General features: G+C 39.4%; 1 protein-coding gene across 3 annotated transcripts in view; it reads right to left on the reverse strand.

Annotated features, from left to right (window-relative positions):
• Positions 1 to 21723, reverse strand: part of CTNND2 (catenin delta 2) — an 830908-nt gene that overhangs the window by 330803 nt on the left and 478382 nt on the right. For all 3 annotated transcript variants that reach the window (XM_045848256.1, XM_045848255.1, XM_045848257.1), the window contains 2 exons: positions 20004 to 20198; positions 5085 to 5340 (listed from right to left, as the gene is read on the reverse strand). In XM_045848256.1, the coding sequence (XP_045704212.1) occupies positions 5085 to 5340; positions 20004 to 20198 (451 nt within the window). The remainder of the gene's footprint in view (positions 1 to 5084; positions 5341 to 20003; positions 20199 to 21723) is intronic.

Consider the following 21723-nt stretch of genomic DNA (forward strand, 5'->3'; position numbering starts at 1 on the left):
TGGCATTTTATGTGACTGTAGCAGTAACACTTGTATCAGTCTTCCAGGAGTTAGAAACACAGAATTAGAAGTCAGACAGGCAGGATCAACGTCTAACTCTCTCTGCCTCAGCTTCCTCATATGTAAAACAGGCACCATAAAAGTTCAGGTCAGGGGGTCCGAGGGCTTTAAGGAGGATTAAATAAAATAGTGAGTACAAAAAGTTTAACACTGAGCATGGAACATATTACTTAAGTAATTTTAATTATCATCATCAGCATTGTCATTAGAAACATTTTTGTCATTTTACCTATCAAGAAAACCTGCTACGAACCCAGGATGCCTGGAGGTATCACTTGTCCTCTCCCTGCATGTCTGGTGACATGTGAGACAGAACTAGGAAGATGTGTGGCCACTGCAGGGCTCCCAGAGAAGAGCCCGAGAAATGACAAGTCACAGAGGGGACTGACTGCAGCTTGCAGGGGTGCAGGAGGCCTGGGAAATGCTGGGAGGTTTAACATCTGTGTTCACGGCTGTCCTTTGAAGAAGGATGGGTGTTTCTCCTATGATTTCTAAGGTCAGGGAATGAACGTACAAGGGATGCAGATTTTGTATCAATATAAATTAGTTTTCAAGGTTTGAGTTATTCAAAGGATTAATAAAGTTCTTCCACAGATGGTGAGCGGCCCATTGCTGGAGGCATTCAAGCAGAGAATGAATGGCCACTTGTGTGACTTGCTTTTAGCCTAACTGAATAAATGACTTCCAAGTGCTCTTCATACTCTGAAGGTTTTTAACTTGTGCAGCTTTATTTTCCCCTCTGACAGCTCCCCAGTTAAATGAGTGATTACGGGGTGTTTGAAGTGAAAAGCAAATTAATTCCCCAGAGATTCATCACCTGAGGGAACTAAACTGGGAAGACCATCATATTGCTTCATTGTAAACACTTCAGTCATGTTACTTAAGTTAAATAATAATAGTACTTCAAACTTTAATACAGATTTAAAAATATTTTTCAAATCTTCATCTTTCGAAAAGCATTTTTGTGGTGTATATTGTTTCCTGAACACTCATTTCACTACACCCTCTCTATGTGGGTTTTTCAGTTGGACGGGCAAACAATGAAGAAGGAACATTTGGAAACATTCTTAACATAGGTTTACCTAATAAGAAATTTATAAGCAATATTACTTAATAGTATTTAATAATATCTGATAATTTTATTAATATAAGTAGCAGATAAAATATGCACGAGAAATGGACTAGATAATTCCTTAAAATTCCCCCTTTTTTTACTATTGGTCAAATATTGCGGCTTGAATCCAAACACGCAGCACGAGTTTGAGAGCCAACTACAACTTCAATTGCTTATCTGGGTCCAAATTCAGCAGTAAAGGTGTACCATTTTATTTATTTCTCTATTATGTTGAATAACAAAAAGGCAGTTTTATTGTAAATCATGTTTATGATTATTTAGATTCATTTGCATGTTTAGAAAACTGTTTTTTGGAAAGTGTACATCAAGGATTACAACAGCTTGAGAAGGGATTAATCAAACATTATTAAAAGATGCTGTTCCTTCTATAACCTACACATTCAGTTACATCAGTCAATATCCTAGTCAAACTTTTCTCCTTTAATCAAGAACATTTATAGTAATTTTAGTATACTCAGGTATGTCAGTGTTGTTTTATTTTTCTCTAGTTATTTTACTAGTCATATTTTCAAAATAAAAGCTCTATAAAGTCACTCCCAACATCACTTGATGTACTTTAATTTTAAGATTTATGCTTGACCTATATACTTAAAAACAACAGTAAATAAAACAATATTTGGTATAGCATCAAAAACATATTAACCATGAAAACAATTCTTAAAAGATTCATATTTTATGGGAGAATAACATGCAACTAACAAATAAAACCTCCTCTGCAAGTGTGGCTGTAAAGTTTTATATATATATATATATATATATCTTATATATATGAATATTTTTATATATATAAATATTTTCAAAGTGATTGCTGACTCTTAAAAGGAAATTAGACTTTATCATCTCTTGTATAAAAGTTTCTGCACATTTTTTGTTGGAGTACAGAGTAGGGGCAGCGAAAAGTGAAAAGACCAAAGTTTTGCAATAACATCTACATGATGGAGGCAAGCAAGCTGCAGAACACCAGCCCTTCAGAGCCGACCCTTTTAGATGCTCAGGCTTAGAGCAATTAAGAGCTAATAGGGAGTCTCTGGTCTGGAGTCTAATGACTGACTTGGGACTATCTTGATTTCAATTTATTTCAAAATGTACACTTTGAAAACTTCTCATTGAATGATATTAAAACTCTTCAATAGAGAAAAGACACTGGGCTGCAATAAGAGAAATAAGGCAGATGTTAGAAAAGAAAAATAAAGGAAAGACTATGTATCCAATAAGCAATTATCAGAGAGGGGAGATCTACTCAGACGGTTTTCATTTCCTTCATTCCTCCCTACCCCTACACACAGACACCTGGTAACTACTATACTCTGAACGAATTGGAAGAGCTGTGAGTATATCCTTTCCTTTCTATTTTCATCAGAAAATAAAAATGTTCATGCCAATATGGGCCACAGTGCCCTGAAAGTGTGGCTTTTAGCTGCATACCCATGTGCCAGCACTGTGATCTTCGATAAGTCATTCATACTCCAATTCTTCTCTTACTCAGGCATGGCATTTGGAGATACGAGTTCCCCTTCGCTAAAGGAGAATTATATCAAAGATGTAATAAAAGTGTTTTGAGAATTGTGCTATGAAGATATGTTTGTAATAGTAAAGAGGCTTCAATGGTCTGCTTTTAATGATAAATAAAACTTTAACACTCTTTAAAATCATATGTGTAAGAGTAGAGAGAGGTCTAAGGACTGGAAAACTGTAAATCATAAGCAATAATGACAAAATAAGTTATTTTGAACCCTAGAGGTTAAACATACTAGTTCCAGTAATAGTGACTTGGGGAGAATAAAAATTCACTATTTGAAGGATGATGCAAATATCTTGTCATAAAAAAATTACTAGATTTTTTACAGTACTATTACTATGTATAGAAATTTGTGGATGTCTACTACTATTTATGAAAATTACTGATTACTACTTTGTCATAGTACTATTTATTTTACAAAAACTCCACAGCAAGGCCTCCTTGTATTCTATACTCCCTCCATTCGTGCGGTGCCAGCTTACTGGTGCCACTGGTGTTAGGTCTCAGCAATCCAGTTGTGGTTCTAGATCCGGTTCTGTCTGTTTTTGTGTAGCTGGGCTTAGAGTGGTGGTGTAATTTTCTTTTTCAGGATGAACACATATTTAAGGCTAATGCCTAGCATTCTTGAAAAAAGCAGAGTAAATCTCTAATTCATATAACACTAATTTGCATAAAAATTTTACACAAACAAAGGATTAGTGGCCAATATTATCTTGTTCAGTGGAACATTTCTTATTGGTGTTTCTCTTTTTGAGTTGATAGTGTGCACTCAATAAATAAAAATGTCATAATCCACAACTTGATAAGAGCCTTGACAATATAATGAAAGAGGAAAAAAGACTATAAAAGTGGCAATAATGTAAAATGGAAAGGATATGCCACTTAGTAAAATAAAACGCATGTTAACACACAGTAGAAAATAAAGAAGCTTATCTGTAGCTAAAGGAACATAAATTTTGTTCCTTATTAAGCCAAATTTCCCTAATATAAAAATTTAAAATCTTCCCATTGGAGATAAAATATTTATCCTAATTTAAATATACGATGTTAAATAAAGCAATGCTAATTCAATATTCTACTTAGCATTTCTTAAGAGCTTACTATTATTCTATTTCTGTATGTTTTCAGTTGCATGTCGAGAAAATTTATTTAAAAATAGAGTGTTGAACGGTTAGCTGAAGAACATTCTATCCACACAGGACCAGAATGTGAAAGGACCATGACTGTAGACTGCTGTGGAGACTGCAAACCTTAATAAGCAGGATGCTACACAGTGTAGATGGAAGTATACTTCTGATTTCTAGTAGTTAACAGTGAACATTTACTACAACTCACTTTCACAAGAGAGGTTCTACCAAATATATTTACTATGAATCCTTGGGGCAGGGGTGAATGGTGCTAAAGTAGCTATCCCAAAGAATACCATAAAAGAATCCCATTCTGCCTTTATGTTTGTAGATGTGGTATCTTTTCACAAACTAATCTATGCAAACCGCTCAACACACTACATATGCACTTGTGTGCTCTATTAGAGAAAGTTCTTGGGGATGAATTTCAAGTATGCCACCGGAGTCAAGCTGCATGCCCCGCGATAAAGAACTACCAGGAATCTGACATATCTATGGTATTCACAGATGCAGATATATATTTATGAGACTCTATCAGCATAAATCAAATGGCTATGAATAAAACATCATTCAATTCCTCAGGAATGCAATTCCAACTTCAGAAGTGGAGCATCACTAAATCTCTTTGCCACTGTTGAAAAAGGGAAGCCAAAAGAGACGCATCTCAAAGTAACAATTTCCTTAATACATTCTGTCCAAGTTTTTATCAATGCCCAAACAACGTTAACCTTATGTCCACTTTCAGACACAGAAAAATAAAGGTAACATGGGTTTTCTAAGTTTTCAGTTTTTAGTTTAGCCTGGTCTATGAACCACTTTATATGCTGAAAAATAGAAACAATGCATAGCAACAAGGCACATGTCCATGGAAACAGTAAAATACCTAGTCCGTGCTATGTGACGTCAAATGAGATCATCCCCAATCCTCAGTTTCCTTTGCTTTAAGGAGAGCTGTTCTAGATCTCGTCCAATAGCTGAAACCTCAAGCACCTACTGATATTCTGATCACGAGATCATCTGTATGACTTGCTATTGAACTGCATTAGATTCTAGGGACCCATGACCGATATCCACACTCCAAATCAGACAAAAGATTATAAAACCCAACCAAAGTCAACCCTTTAATACTCAGCCCATGACATGAATGCAACAATGTGATGTAGGAAAAAATAGTGCTGTACAATGCCTGGCTAGAAAACCTCCTTGGACATTATGTAGGGAAAAGGAAAATGTTTGTACCCACCTGGGATCTTTCTGAATGCTATCAATGGACGGGGATCTGGCCAAGGTGCCTTCGGGCGGGAGGGTGGGGCCGGATTTGCTGTACGGAGACTCGACAGAGGGACAATACTGCAGCTGTCGGTAGGGGTCCGCGTAATTGGAGGCTGGGCCGGCGGCGTAGCTGGCCCGCTGGAAGGTGGCTGTGGCGGCAGTCGGTGGGCCATGCTGGCTGCCTGTGCGCTGCAAGGGGACGGAGTCGACACCAGGGGAAGATGGGGCTAGGACAGGAAAGTAGGGACAAAGTAAAAAATTGAGGACCTGCTCACAGAAACGGTTAACCAGGTCTAGGCAGGGGGAAAAATTACACACATTAAAAAAAAATAACAAAAAAATAACAAAAAAAATAAGGGTTTGAAAGAATAAAAAAATAGTAACTGGTCACATTTGAACCAATATATTCAATGTTGTCCAGTAAAATAATAATTGGCATGCGATTTCAGAAATAAGACTTTCAGCTCTAGGGAAAATGCATCTGCTGTGTGTTTATTGCTTACCAGCTTCCAAGGGAAGGTTTGTTAATCTGCTGTGAACTCTGTGCGAAACCAAAACCCGGAGGATAAATAGGGCATATTTTATGGGAATCATGGACAGTTAGTTATTGTTCATGTTGAAAAAATTCTTAAAGTGTTCATTCATATGTTTATTAAGGGTGTAAAACAAACTTAGTAATGCAATTAATTTTCCTGAATTAAAAAAAATAAGGAAAAGTGAAAGCGGAATGCACACGTGTGGGGTGGAGGGGGGCGGGGCTTGCGTCTCCCTAATTAGTCCTGGATCAGGGAATGCAGGACTGCTCTCCTCCCTGCCAAGTAACTTGCAGAAGATTTTCATAGACCTCTTTCCATGTAAAGCTGTCACAGTAACAAATATATTTGCAGAAAGTCAGGCAAGCAGGAGAAGATGAAGACCAGCACAACTGTAAACCACACAAAATAATGAGCTTACTTCGCTTTCCCAGAGTATTTGCATCTTTTCCATGTGTCTAAATTATTTTGAGAAGATTTTATACCAGTTATTTAAATCAGTTTGACTATTTCCAAACTGAATTTTAATTTATTGGTTCCTTCCTCAATTATTTTCAGTTCATTTCATATTATAGCTTTTGATATTTTCTTGATCAAAAGTATGACACATAGGTTTTAGTTGGCCTATGCAATAAAAGCAGCATCTTTCATATTAATAGAATGTGATTAGGTATTAACTGCTGCAACAATTATTAGCCATGATCAATTTTACACAGGATATTTACTTCCTGGCCTTGTAGATCAGAAAATATCCAAAATACGGCCAGCATCTAGTGTCCCCATTTCTACCATGGGTATTCCACGTGCATTAGGTTCCAACTATAAATCACCCCCCCGCCCCACCCATAACTGTGACTTCCTGAACTTCTCAGTGGATGATAATAGAGCTTATTTTATCCTTTCTTACATTAAATGAGATATGCCAAATCAAACACAAAAGAGATTATATCACATCCAGAAAACAACTGTTAAAAGAAGTTAAGGATATCATGTTGAAAAGACAAAAAAAAAGTTGCAAAGTGAGCTGAAGAACATATTCTAATACTGAAAACTCATTTTTAACTAAAACTTTAGTGTGTCTCATTTCCAATGAGTTTTTAATCTTATAATTACCAAAATTATGGGAATAGGCACCATGACATGATGAAAATGAGAAAAAATATATAAGAAAAACTTTCTAAACAAAAAATGCATACATTTTTAGAGGAGTGGTCTTTGGAAATGATGAGGTTGCCCTGATGGACTGTTTCACAATGATCAGATTAGACTAATAAATATTAAGTTTATAGCCAGAAAAATCTGTTTTATGTCTTCATGCAATTTCTGGAGGAATTATATTTTCTCGAAAATACTACAAACATGCCATTTAAAATAAAGTTTTATAAGTTTATGAACAATGTGCTTTATATTATGGTGAGAGGGGTTTAAAATTTAGGCCAGGCATAACCTTGCTCTTAGAAGAACAAATGTGCAGAGGTAAATAAAATTTTATTTTCTAAGAGTTGTGATAAGCTAGCCAAATCAAGGAAGAAAAGGGAAACCCAAATACACCTGTCATTTTTCAGATCAATGCATTTATTTTTCCATTCAGGAAATGAAGTATCTACATCTAAACCTGCTTCAAATGGTTGCTGATATCAGAAAAGAAATCTATGCCAAATTATTCATCACTAATGAACACTTACAATGATTAACAGTACAGAAGACAAAATGGCAGAGATTAGAAAATAATATTGAAATCTAAAGAAACGTAATTGTTAAAAAAATAGGATATGTAAGGTGAAGACCTGACTAGCCATGCCAAAAACTCTCAAAGAACAGTAAATTAAAAAAGAATTTAATGAGAACAGTTTAAGAAAAACACTCCGAGCAGCAGGCAAAATCTGATGAAGACTCGACGGCAGGCTGGGCCAAAATGTGAAGATGGAGTGTGAAATGCAGTTAAGTAAGCAGAGAGAGGAAGGCAACATCTCAGAATACGAGGAGGAAGGAAAGGTAACAGAAAATTTATGAATATCACTGGGCTCATATTTGTATTTCACTCTAGCTTTTTGCAGAGAAAGTTTCATGGAACTCATTCAGAGCGTGGCTGTGGAAGTTAGAGAACTGGGCTCACGCCAGCCTTTTGGGAATTCCTGGTGTTGTGCCAGCTCACAGAGCTCTCTGAGCTCAGTTCCTCACTGCAAAGTGAAGAAAACAAAATGGCAGCATGGGACTGTTGTTTGCTTTAAAAGTACGTAAAGCATTAAATACCTAATATGTAGAAAATGTTAAACAAATAAGTGAGCTGTTATAATTATTACCATTTAGAATAAACTGATATTAAAATAGGGTGACGGTGGACAGCTTCATAACATGTTGAAGTACCACCCAAACTCTTCAAGGGGGTGGGCTACAAGGGACGCACTCAAGGTATGGACTCAGCAGCAACCAGAGCCTTGCTGAAATAAGTCCTGCTCCATAAAGTTGGCCCCTCCACAGCTGACTTTCCACAGTGGTTGCATCTAGTCCTTGAAGTCAGTCAGCCTGGGGTAAATCCCTCCCACTGAGGTGCCAACAGCAATCAAGGCTCAACCACAACAGAAGAGTGTGCACAGCCCACATGGGGGACATACCTGGAATGCCCCGCTTGAGTGATCAAGCAGGCTGTGCCACTGGACCCTCCAGGGCACCTACTACGTAAGGCCACTCTACTAAGACCCAGAAATATAGTAGCTCTACCTAATACATGGAAACAGACTCAGGGAGACAACCAAAATGCAGACAAAGAAACATGTCCCAAATGATGAAAAGAACAAAATTCCAAAAAAAGAACTGAACAAAGTGGAGATGAGCAACCTACTAGATGCAGAGTTCAAAACACCGGCTTTAAGGATGTTCAATGAAGTTAGAGGAAGAGTAGATGAATTCAGTGAGACCATTAACAGAGCCATAAGAAACATAAAATTAGAGAGAGAGAACATAAAAAAGAACAAGTCAGAAATGAAGAATACACTAGCTGAAATGAAGAATACATGACTGGGAATCAACATTGCAGTAGATGAAGCAAATGAACAAATCAGAGATTTGGAAGATAAGTAAGCAGAAAACACCAATTCAGAACAGCAAAAAGAAAGAAGAATGAAAAAAATGAGGGTAGTAAGAAGAGCCTCTGGGACAACTTCAAGCATACCAACATTTGTATTATGGAGGTATCAGAAGGAGAAGAGAGAGAGCAAGAAATTGAAAACCTGTGTGAAAAAGTAATAATGGACAATAATTGACTAACCTAGTGATGGAAATAGACATACAAGTCCAGGAGGCACAGATAGTCCCAAAAAAGATGAACCCAAGGGGGTCCACAAAAAGACATATAATTAGAATACCAAAGTTTAAAGACAAAGAGAGGATCAGAAAGGCAGTTAGTCAAACACAAGTGAGTTCCCAAAAGAGTGTCAGCTGAGTTCTCAACAGAAACTTTGCAGGCCAGAAGAAATGGCATGAAGTCTTCAATGTGATGAAAAGCAAGGTCCTACAACATTGATTACTGTACCCAGCAAAGCTACTGTTTAGAATGGAAAGGCAGATAAAGAGCCTTCCAGACCAGAAAAAGCTAGAGTTCATCACCACCAGAACAGTATTACAAGAAATGCTAAAGGGTCTTCTGTAACAAGGAGGAGGAAAAAGAAGGTAAAAAATATGAATAATAAAATGAAAATAGATGCCTATCAACAATTACTTTATTTTTTATTTTGTTTGAGTCCTCATTCCTCAAGGATGTATTTATTGATTTTAGAGAGAGAGGAAGGGAGAAAGAGATAGAAAATCATCACGTGAGATAAATAGAAAGGAACATCAATTGGGTTCCTCCTGCACATGTGCTGACCAGGGATCAAACCCACAACCTAGTTATGTGCCCAGATGAGGGACTGAACCCACAACCTTTTGATATTTGGGACAATGCTCTAACAAACTGAGCCACCTGGCAAGGGATATCAACAATGACTTTAAATGAAAATGGATTAAATGCTCCTTTGTCTGATTGTTTTCTCATGATTCAAGTTAAAACATTTTGGCAAGATAACTCTATAGATGATGCTGTATATTTCTCTGTTACATCAGGAATGACACAATGCCAGTTTGTCTCATCACTGGAGAAACTAAGTTTGTCTGATGTATTTAATAAGTAATCTGCAGGGTGCTTTGAGTCCATGTGAATATTTGGGTCCCTAGTAACCATTCATCTAATTGTCTTAAGCAATTATCCATCAGTGATCCTTGTTTGAATAAAAGATTCCAAGTGGCTGCAGAAAAAAAAAGATATGGAAGCTGAATGGATAACAAAACTGGGCCCTTACATATGCTGTCTACAAGAGACTCACTTCAGATAAGAAGACACACACAGACCGGAAGTAAAGGGATGGGAAAAGATATGTCATAAAGTGCAAACAAACAAACTAAAGCTGTGGTAGCAATACTTACACCAGACAAAAGAGACCTTAAAACAAAGTGAAATAAGTCAGACAGGAAGATAAATGCCATATGATTTCATTTATATGTGGAATCTAAAAAACAAAATAAACAAGCAGGACAGAAACAGGCTCACAGGTACAGAGAACATTCTGACAGTTGCCAGATGCAAGGGAGTTGGGTGGTTGGGTGACAAAGGTGAGGGGATTAAGAAGTACAAATTGGTAGTTACAGACTAGTCATGGGGATGTAAAGTGCAGCATAGGGAATGCAGTCAATAATGCAGTAACTATGTATGGTGCCAGCTGTGTACTAGATTTATCAGAGCAATCATTTAGTAGGTTATACAATGTCTCATCACTGGGTTATATACCTGAAATTAATACAATATTGTATGTGAACAGTAATTGAAAAATAAAAAATAAAGTTAAAAAAGGGAAGCAGGGCCATATTGCATTGGGGTGAAAGGCCCTTCCCACTGGCATCAGACTCTACAGCTCCTGTAGGGGTGTCATTTGTGTGGACTTGTACTTGCTCCAACAGCCCTCTAAGGAGTGAACACCTTACTCTCACTTTGCAGATGGGACACCGAGGCACAGAGTGATTATGACTATGTCACTATCCCCAGTTTGCCTGATATCCAGCAGAGAGGGAGTTCAAGCCCTTTGCTTCCAGAGTTTATGCTTATAACCACCACTGCAAACTGGATTGAGTTTTAAATCCTCGGTGATACATGTTACTGAATTACCTACCATGGTGAAAAAGTTATAAAATGATCAGAGGCCTAAAATTAAGTGAAATCTCTCCTAAAAGGATAGAGAAGAGATGGATTTACAATACAAGTTAGTAACCTATAACGTAGAAAGAATGTATTACACATTCATGAGTTAACTAATTTCTGCCATATCATATTAAATTGGATTTATTAAGGTATGCAGACAATATATAAAAATCTTTATGCAGAAACACGTAATTGTTCATTTTTATGAAAATCAATGGATGAAAATATATGTAGTTATGTTCATTTTATTTTAAGGTGTTTTGAATCTTAGTTTAATCAATGATATCACCATATTTAAAAAAAGGAGGGTGGGCTATAAAATCTAAGATCAGTAAACAATTTTGAGAAAGATCATATTAGAAAATGACAATCGCATCTGTGGCCCTTGAAAAGTGGCCCTTTTGAAGTAGCATTCCTGAATCTATAGGTTAAATGTTTGTTAGGTCATAATAAATATGACAGCTGATGAGAATTTCAAAATATAAAATCAGAATTTAAGTTGGCAATTCCCAATGGAAATAAATGAGAGACTGATCAATGCAGGAAAAATAATGTCAAATACCATACAAATGGGGAGAGAAAAATACTACAGGAAGAACAGATTACATGATTGCATGGAAAGAAAAATGTGTGAGAATCTAACACCTCAAATGAACCATCAGCAATGTTACAGTGCAATACCTTATAATGTCAACCATGACAGGAAACAATGACTTGAACACATACAGATTAGACTCTCCCTTTTGCCCACCCTGTGCAGACCCTGATGTGGCCTATGCAAACCATGGCTCCTTGTTACTATGGGTAAATGAATGTTTGTCACACTGTTAGAAGACTTCTTTTAATATAGTATTTCCCTTAATTCCTGTTCTGTTACACATTTTTCTGTTTGTGGAGTTTTAGAGCTCAGTTGACCAAATTGCCTGCCTTGCAGGATTACGCTATTCAACTGAAACTTTGTGTGGCAAACATTTGAAGTGGAAGGTGCTTCATCAGCTCTGTAAACACTCTTCATCGGCCCTGCAAACAGCCCCCTCTCCCTCAATAAGCTCTCAGAACTCAATGAACCACAATACTGGTCCCTTTGAGTGGATTTTAGAAGTAGCCTCTTCAGCAGGTGACTTGATACTTCACCTTGTATCTATGTTGTTCATGAAATTGTCTGTTTTCCATAGAGCTACACAAATAAAGGTCTGGTTTGTAAAGAAAAAGGAGAGAGAGAGATGTGTTATGGGTTACATTTGAAAGAGGGACGAGGAATCCTTTTTAATAAAATCAAACATTCCCCAGGTACTTTGATGATGATAGATGGTTACATGCATTATTTACTGACAGTGGGAAAAAGAACAGAATAAAATATAAGAATCTTGCACATGCAGAAAGTTATGGAGGATATAAAGTAGGTTTCAACAAAAGGAAGAAAAACATTTTTGTTCTTGTATTATTTATCTTTTTTGTATATTTGTCTATACAGAAATATGAAAACAAAATTTTACACATTACATAAATACAAATTAAGCATGCACTAAGCTAATTAAATAATATGCATTCCCTCTTCAAGCCCAGAAAATAAAGATGGCTCAGGTGGCAGTGGGTCCAAGAACATGGCTTACACTCTCTTCAAGAGAGTTCAGTTCTATTGCTTTAGGGATGAGGAACCACTAGCACCCAATCCACTGTATTTTGAACCATATTATCATTTAGAACCCAAATGTAGAGGTCTACCAATTTTCTGCACTCTGCATAGGTTAATCCATGCTAAATTCAATGGAAAAATATTCAAGGGTAAATTTAAGATAATCTTTTAACATTAGATATTATTATGTTTGTGGGGAGTGACATTCAATGCATAATTTTTAATAATAATGGCATCACTATTGTTGGAAATGATGTTGATATTTCTGAATTTTACCATGAACTGTTCTACTAGCAAACACTCTTGTTTTCCTTTAGTTGTAGTTAGATTTTTTATTTACACCACATTAGGTGAATTGACACAGGTAAGCATCTGGAAGTTCTTTCTGGCTTTAAGATCTATTTATCAGTTTATCTGCCCTTCCATTCTAAATCATAGTTTTGCTGCATAGGGTAATCTTGGATGTAGGTTCTTGCCTTCCCAGATAAGGTTAAGTTAAAGAAGTTCATCATCACCAAGCCCTTATTATATGAAATGTTAAAGGGACTTATCTAAGAAATTGAAGAAGATCAAAAACGATAACAGTAAAATGACAACAAACTCACGACTATCAACAACTGAACCTAAAACAACAACAATGAAAACAAATACTAAGCAAACAACTAGAACAGGAACAGAATCAGAAAAATGGACATCACATGGAAGGTTTTCAGTGGGGAAGGGGAGGGGAAGAATAGTGGGGAAAGGTACAGGGAATAAGAAGCATAGTTGGTAGACATAAAATAGGTAGGAGAGGTGAAGAATGGTCTGGGAAACAGAGAAGTCAAAGAACTTATATGTACATCCCATGAATATGAACTAAGGGGGGGATGCTGGTGGGCTGGGGAGAGCAGCGAGCGCAGAGAGGGGATATAGGGGGGAAAAGGTAATAACATAATCAATAAAATATACTTCAAAAAGATCTATTTATCATTGGGCTTATTAAACATCTCCAATTGGGTAATAATATGCCCCTGTCTTTTTAGATAAAAAAGGTAAAAATTTTAACTACAAAGTTATGCAGGAATTAATTTGACTTGCTCCAATGGGAAGCACTAGTTTTTACAGTTTGAAGTAACAGCACTGCCTAAGCAATAAACTGCTAATCATCCACATTTTTGTGGACTCGAGTGATGATTTTAATTGAAAATGTTATTTATGTTATTGAAGAACAGTAATAGAACATTATGAATATAAAGGCTCTATGTCACCCTTCTATAACTTTATTAAGCACTAGCTATTACTGCAGAAGAATAAGATTTTCAAAAATACTTTGCCCACATGTGCAAATATTTTCCCCACATCCTTCTTTCTTTTTATGTTTGCAATACTTGTCAACCTCATAAAGATATTCAGCATGCTTTCTCCTTGCAATGTGTCTATGATAATTCATTCTTTATTACCAGCTGACACTTCCATCACAGAAAGCTTGTTTCCTCCACTCACTTAGAATCACATTGGTCTAAGAGGAAATTCACGTGTCTGTCATTGCAGCAGACGTTGGCCATTTTCCCTAGTTTAGAAAGACGTGTCGGGGGCACGTTGTCAGAGTCAAGCATTTGTGTTAATCAAATGACTCCTCAGTTGGCAGGCATCGATGTGCTTGAGTTTGAAATAAAAATTTGTGTTATTCAGTTTTTGCTTAATGGACTTCCCTATGAGCAAATCCACGAGGCTGGCATACTCCTTGTCTGGCTGTGCTCATTGTATAAACCCTGGTTTTGAGAAGCCTTTTCCCAGATGAAAGGTATGTTTTATTTAAACAGACACCCTAGTTAAAAGGATGCCTCTTCAAATTTCCATCGTGCAACATGTTAGGCTGGTTGTCCCATAAAAGCAGGTGGGTGTATTCACACCACAGTCCTACTCACTGGCCTGATTTTCCCGCTGCCGTCTGTGTCTGCACGATTCTGCCTCCCTGCCCAGGGAGAGAGTGCAGATGGCAGCTGGCCTGTCTGTCTCTTTCTCTCTATCCCTTCATATACTGACCTCACAAGAAAGGAGTAGCTGTCACGTCTGGGGAGTTCTGTTGACCATAGGCCACGGCTGATTCAGTGCTTTTTATCTGAATCAGATGGCTTTGACCTGCTCTTTGGTTGCAGATCTCTGGGGCTGTGGTGCTTACTTCTGCCCTGGGGCATGTGGGCAGCTGCTTAACATTCTCTCTGCCTCCCGGCTAAGAGCACATCCGGGCCCAGGGAGGCGGGCCACCCTGACAGCCCACTCCCTTCTGCTAGGCCTGGGTAGGGTAGAGGTCTGCTGTTCTGGTCTTGCTGTGGCTGCGGTGCCTGAGCCCGAAAGGTCGGAGTTAGGTCTGGGGTGGCGGTGCCCGCTCAGCTGAATAAAATCCTATTTGATTTCTCAGCTGCTTTTGGGCAACTATGATTTCTTTTTATGCTTACTCTCTAATAAAGGTTGTATCCTACATCTAAAGGGCTGCACCCTTTTAGATTATTATTTAAGCTCACAATTAAATTGAGAATGTTTTAGGTAAGTTTAAATTTGAATGAAGATTCTTCTCTGGATTACCAGCTGTCAACAGGCTTGGTAGGCTTACCACCACTACCCACAAATCTTCTCACTATTTTGCCATGTAGATGAGTTTGCTCTGTAAAGCTTTTCATGAATAGCTCATCTGGTTTCCGGGGGGATTAACTTAAGTTCTCTTTGCTAAATTATTCCAGTTAAATCATTATGCAAGAGGTAGAAGAGGTAAGCTTTGCTATTTATTGCTCTAGTCTGTTCTTTCATTATTCCCTTATGGTGCTTTCTCTATAGCACCAATTAAAATTTCTATCTGCTATACTTTTGCCTGTATGATGAATGTTTTATTTTTACTTAAGATTGATAGTTGTATTTAATTTGGTTCGGGCTAAGTACAGCTCAAAGCGGTCATTTTGCATGAAATCTCCTAGGTGTGAGCTAGATGCTTTAGGTTGAAGCTACGCTTTGAATCATCCAAGCGCACTTTCCATACGCCTACTTGTGTGTGAACCCTGGACCTCTTCGTATGTCTCACCATCTACAAGCTTGGAATGGAAAAAGAGGTGGGAAGTAGGATTTGCACATCTGATCCTTTAACATGTAATATTTAGATGTATATAAACACATGTGTAAGGTCTCCATCATGATGGTTGGGGAGATTTAATTTAGAAAAGCCTAGAGAACCTTTTCCCAATACCCAAAAGTAGACTGTGCTCCTTGTCTGAGTTAGTGTCTGAGATGTGCATTAGCCTTTGTAATAAAGGCACAGGGGTGAATGGCTTAGCATGGCAGCTGAAAGGAGAGATGGAGAAGGAAGACCGAGAGGATGGATGGAAAAAGATGCTGGGAGGTTGAGCCTGAGGGGCAATGCTGAGAAATCCCCTTTGGTGGGAAGTTGAGGGAGTCTTAACAGTTCTTCCATATCTACGGTTGTTTCCTGGTATCCTCTGTGCAGCCTTCTCCTTGGGTATCTCTCAGCCCTAGAACAGTCTAGTACTCAGGAAAGCCTTTGTGGTGTTGGGGGTGAAAGAGGCACAGAGATGGGGTCAGCCCAGGACTGAGTCGGGCAGGGAGAGGAGAGGGGTCATGGAACCAGGAGGAAACGCCTGGAATCCAAGCTGGTAGGGAGCATGGCTGCAACCCTGAATGTCCGAGGGTGGGCACTGCTTGCCCGGAAGACAGAGGAAGGCAGCCTTGGGATAAGTGAGTGCAGGGGGCGGGGGGGATTGTGTCTTGCACAATCTGGAGTTACATGTTACCTAGGAAAGAAAGATACTACGTGCTGTCTAGTGTTCTTATTAATACTTTGTCTTCAATTTTGTCTGGAATATTTATTTGGTCCTTAAGATACTGTCTTCCGTCACCAGTTAATTTTTCCTATTTTTATGACTTTCTATGATATAAAAGGGAACACGCTCAAGGACAAGGAATAGATTTAAGCTTCTTTGAATCTCCCAGAGCATCGCATACATGACATGTCTTTCACAGATACCTGAATAACAGGATATAGAAAATCCCGAAGCTCTAGATGAAAATGAATCTATATCTATTTTGTTTTGAAATGATGAGTTTTGCAAATGCAGGGTCAGCCAACCGAGATAACTATTAAGAGCCCAGGTTCTGAGGCAAGACTGCCTGGGTGTGGAGGTTTACAAACCGGCTCTCTACAGCCTGCACGACCTTGGGCAGGTAACTCAGTATCTCTGTGCCTCAGTACTCTGACCTGTAAAGTGAGCACCGTAATAGCACCTCCCTCACAGGGTGGGTCCGGGGATTCCTAAATATATTCTAAGTGCTTAGAATGGTACCTGAAAGTAGCGACGTCCTATGTACTTTTGTCATCCTGTCTCACCTGCTTGATACTGTGGTACCGTCTAGCAATTCCCTAATGTTTAGGGAAGCACACTTCCCAATCAGCACAATCCCAAGTGTTGACTCCGCGAGGAGGGGCACCTGGCCTGCCATTGCCCTGCCCTGCTCTCCCTGAAGTATCGTGTGGAAATGTGGTGGGAATTAAACTGGAGCAACTGCAGGCCACTGGCTGCAGTGGCCTGACACTTCAGGGCAGAGGGATAAGACTGGTTGTTCAAGTCGCTTGGCCACCAATCTGAGCCACAAGCCAGTGGCGCCTGAACACCTCAAGTCTGACAGGCTCCACAGAACATGTCCTCTTCTCCCAAGGACTCAGAGCAGGCGTGTCAAACTCATCTTCACCAGGGGCCGTATCAGCCTCGAGGTTGCCTTCAAAGGGCCAAATGTAATTTTAGGACTGTCTAAATGTAACTACTCCTTAACTAGGGGCAAGGAGTTCGGTACTGCCACTGGGTAGAAACAAGGTGCCAGCCCAGATTAAACAAGGTGGAGGGCTGGATTCAGCCTGCGGGCCTTGTGTTTGCCACCTGTGACTGCGAGTATTTGCTCTGGCCTTCTTAAAGGTCTGTAGTGGTGTCTCTCGTGTGGGGTGTGTACCACACGGGGACGTGAAAGGTGTCCTCCTGGACATGGGGAAGCAATCCTAAAAAGTTTCTTTATTAATCTGGATTTTTAATATCTATAATTTAATAATATTGCATTATATGTATACAATTTGTGTAAAAGATATACATCCATATTATAGGCATTTTCTCAGACGTGTGAGATCTGATGGTTAATGGAGTTGCAGGTGGGGTTAACTGAGGAAGTACAAGGGGAGGGTGAGAGCTTGTAGCTTTTTTTTTTTTCTGAGAGTTTGTGGTTTTATGCTCAGGAGCTGGAGTGGAGTGGTCCTCCCCACCTGTCATCCCAAGAGACTACCCATGCAATTCTGGAAACTTCCCTAGTGTTGCATTAAGTCAGCATATTTCCTCAACAGTGTTTCAAGTTCCAAGGTGCAGGCTGGAAGAGGATCTTAGACATCTGGATGTGGCCACCTCAGCAGATCTCTGTCAGGGCAGAGATAACCATTCCTAGGAAAAGCCCAGGCAAACAGGCTTTCCCCTTGGGAGCACATAGGAGACCCTGCTGCCTTTCCTCATGGGAGGGACCAAAGAAGAACCCTTACTCATTCATTCCATGTGGTTCTCCATCAGTGGCTGGGGGCCGGGGTCAGCAACCCTTTCTGTAAAGGGCCAGGAAGTAAAGATTCTCAGCTTTACTGTCTGGTCTCTGTTAAGGACTCAGTGTGGCCGCTGCAGCGGGAAGGCAGCTAAAGTTGATAGTGAATGGGCGCGCCATATTGCAGAAACTTCATGTATGAACACTCAAATTTGGACTTCATATACATTTTCACATCACAAATTAGATTCCATCTTTTGATTGTAAACTGCTTAGAGATGTAACAATCACGCTTAGCTCACGAGTGCTACTGAGACAGGCGGCTGGCTGGGAGGGGCCCCGGAGCCAGGCTGCCGACCCTGCCTTCGGAAAGACTCTACAGTTTGTTAGTTTTTTAAAGTGCGAGGGTCTTCCCCTGTCTTTAATCTGACACTGACAAATGAAGTATTTATGTCTTTTGTAGCTACTTTTTCATTTACCTCCCTCGAGAAGTATATTAATGAGATAATTCTAAGAGCATATGAATGTGGTAACAGAGAATGAACATAATTTCTTTTGTTGTCAATTTCTTATGTTAAATTAGATATTTAACATAACTGAGTTTATCTTCATCTTTATAAGGGATGCATCAGAATAAAAATTACCTAGGTTAATAATATGCAACAACTCAATGTTGAAATAGCCCAGCCTCAGACAGGTATGGATTTAGCAGGCAGAAGGGGAGACACGTTCTGACAGAGGAATAAATGGGCATTTTTTTCACCTAAACCAAGATATGTGTTATTAACATTGGATGGCATTTATGATGCCAAAAATAAAATGAAGAGTATGTTGCGCCTTTTTCCTATGATGCAGTGAAATGCTGAAATGTAAATATCAATAATCAACTATAAAAGCAACTTTAGCTTGACTGGACTTCAAAACGTGTAATTTAGCATCATCATGCAGTCTAACAAAATTGCTACGCTCTACTTCATGGTAACTAGAAGGTACAATAGTCTGAAGACGCAGAAGCCCGTGTGCCAAGTGCCCGACCAAGCTTCCGCTTTCCCACGCCTCGGCCAGCCCCTGGCCAGGGTAATGTGTATCATTAGGGGGGAAGGAGAGAGTGCTTCTCTCCGCAAATCAGCCACAGAATATTTCCTAAGATTACTTAGCAATGTGAGGCTGTATAATAAAAGCAAGTCTCAACATCTTAATTATATCTATTTTATAGTTAAGATAAGTGTTCTCTGGTACATTTAATCATGACATTTGACCAGTTGTTTTGCAAATGGTTGCATGTTCTGGGAAAACATGTGCCTTTCTCCTGCGGCCTCTGGTGGTGTTCAATTCAAAATATGTGTTCAATCCAGGAGAGTTATACCATTGATTGAACCATATGCAATGGCCAATAGCCAACCTTTAAATAATAACAATATGATTCAGCCTAATAGTGTGTATGATAAATTCTCAGTTTGCCTTACAGAGTATGCTACTTTTTAGTAAATATATTTTTCTCCCAAGCTTGCCAAATAGGTAGACTGCATCACTAGAAAAATGCTTACCAGCATTAGACATAGGTTTTTTACATCCCGTATAGTGACTGCGCTTTCTTGGAGTACTGATATTAAGTACGTTAATAATGATGAATAAAACGTCAGTCCTGCTTTCCTCAATTTGCCTGTCTGACAAAACAAGCTCACCACCCCCGTGGCCCTTTCACTTCTTCCCTTTACAGCATACTCAGGGAGGTAAACTGGGCTCCGGTTTGGTTTCCATCATCATCGCCACAAAGGTGGATGGCAGAAGCAGTTCATAATGCTTGTAAGGAAAGAGGACACATGGACACACACACACCCGTCTCACAAGGGAGCTTTATGTAAGCTCCCAAGCATGCCCACCCACTCGGACGGGCCACTGACCGCGGTTGGGGAGGGTGCCCTGCATACACACCTGTGCTCGTGCGATAGGTGCCGGTGTGTGCTGGCGGCAGAGGGTCCCCCTGGCTCTGGCTGAGACTCCTCATAGGGGGCTTCTGATAGACGCGGTCTTCATAGATGGGGTCTATGTGGTGCTCTGGGGACTGCAGGGCCCGCAGCTCGGGGCCCAGGTGGCCGTGCTGGCTGCTGTACGAGGCCCGGGACCCGGCTGAAACAGAAGAACCGGAGATGTGAAGACCTGACCAACAGGCAAACAGAACTTGTTTCATCAAAATGTATTTTGTTTTTTGACAAAATATGTTGAAATTTGCGGAAAAGCAAATGAATAACATGAAATGGTAGAAATATGTCAAGCTAATTAGCTTATCGGTATCACCCTGCTGCTTTGCTTTGCTCCCAAACCTGATCACCCTATGAGGATGACGAGCATGCTGAGAGAAATCCACGCTGAACAGGGCACCGAAATGACTTTTTTCTCAGTCTAACAGATGTCACGTGGCTTCTTCACTAATGGGATCAGGTAGACAGTCAAACCTAAAAACCTCTTATCATCCCATAGTCCTTGCACCTTAAATTTTACAACAGAAATTACTAAAGTCATGAGCCAACGAACAGGCCATGATGGCAAGCCATCTGTACGCTGTTTCTGAAAAGTGAACCAGAATTTGTTCTCATCAGCAATTTTCCCCTGGACAATGAATGAACCCGAATGTTCAGTCTTACAACAGCCTAAGTCCCTAAGAGAAGCAGATATTTTCAAAATGATTTCTAAGTTATATTTTGCTTTACTCATACCCTCCAAATCGAAGCATTTACAGTTAGTGTACCTTTCTCTAAAGAAGACACAAATGGTTGTCAATAACTGGTTTAATTTATAAACTGAGACTACACAGCACTTGCCTTGTAGTAGTTGTAAATCATTATATGTTTCATTTTGTTACATTGTTTGGGAAGAGGCTTTGAAGCAAACCAGAGAACCTCCGCATGGGGGCAAATAAAGTTTTATGGGGACTAAGAGGTTGAGTTGACACAAGGAAAGGGAACATGTTCACTGAGAGCCAGTATTTCACTGGAGGTGGAGTCAGAATCACAGGAACAGAAGTGCCAGGAGAACCATCTCCATTGTGGCGGACTGCGTACAGGACACCTAGGGACAATGAAGCACACGGGGCATCAAGGAGAAACGGTTATCTCATGATGGTGCGTAGAGAACACGCAAGAACCAAATCTGGCCACAGCTGATTTTAGGGAAGACCCTTTGGCTGAATCTCCAAAGCTAATACCCACATGGCACGCTAGGACTCAACTGTCCACTGCCTTTGAACAGCCCTAAATCTGAGCTCGCCGCTCCAGCCTAGAGAACTGGGTGCTGGAATTCCTTGATTTTGGTGGTCTTTGTGGACAGCTTGACCTCTGTCCTGCTGGCTCAAGTCCTTACTGGGGGGCACTGTAAAGTCAATAGCTTCAGTGCTCAATGATGAGGCTGCTTCTTCAGGATCATGTAACCACAAGGACTTCAATATTCTTGTCTAGTATTTTTTGAGAAAAAAAGCCATTCAAAAGCTTTGAAATTGCCAATAGATAAATGCTTTACAGATATATTTTACCCAGGCTGCTTAAAATTTAAATAAGTAAAAAACTGAGAATTTCTGAATGATTCGGAACCATGCCAAGCATTCTATGAATTCAATGTTAATAAAAATCACTGACTGTTTTGAGGAAAGGGAATGAAT

This window comes from Phyllostomus hastatus, unplaced genomic scaffold (genome assembly GCF_019186645.2).
Source record: "Phyllostomus hastatus isolate PE091 unplaced genomic scaffold, TTU_PhHast_1.1 phas_contig_58, whole genome shotgun sequence".
NCBI lineage: Eukaryota > Metazoa > Chordata > Mammalia > Chiroptera > Phyllostomidae > Phyllostomus > Phyllostomus hastatus.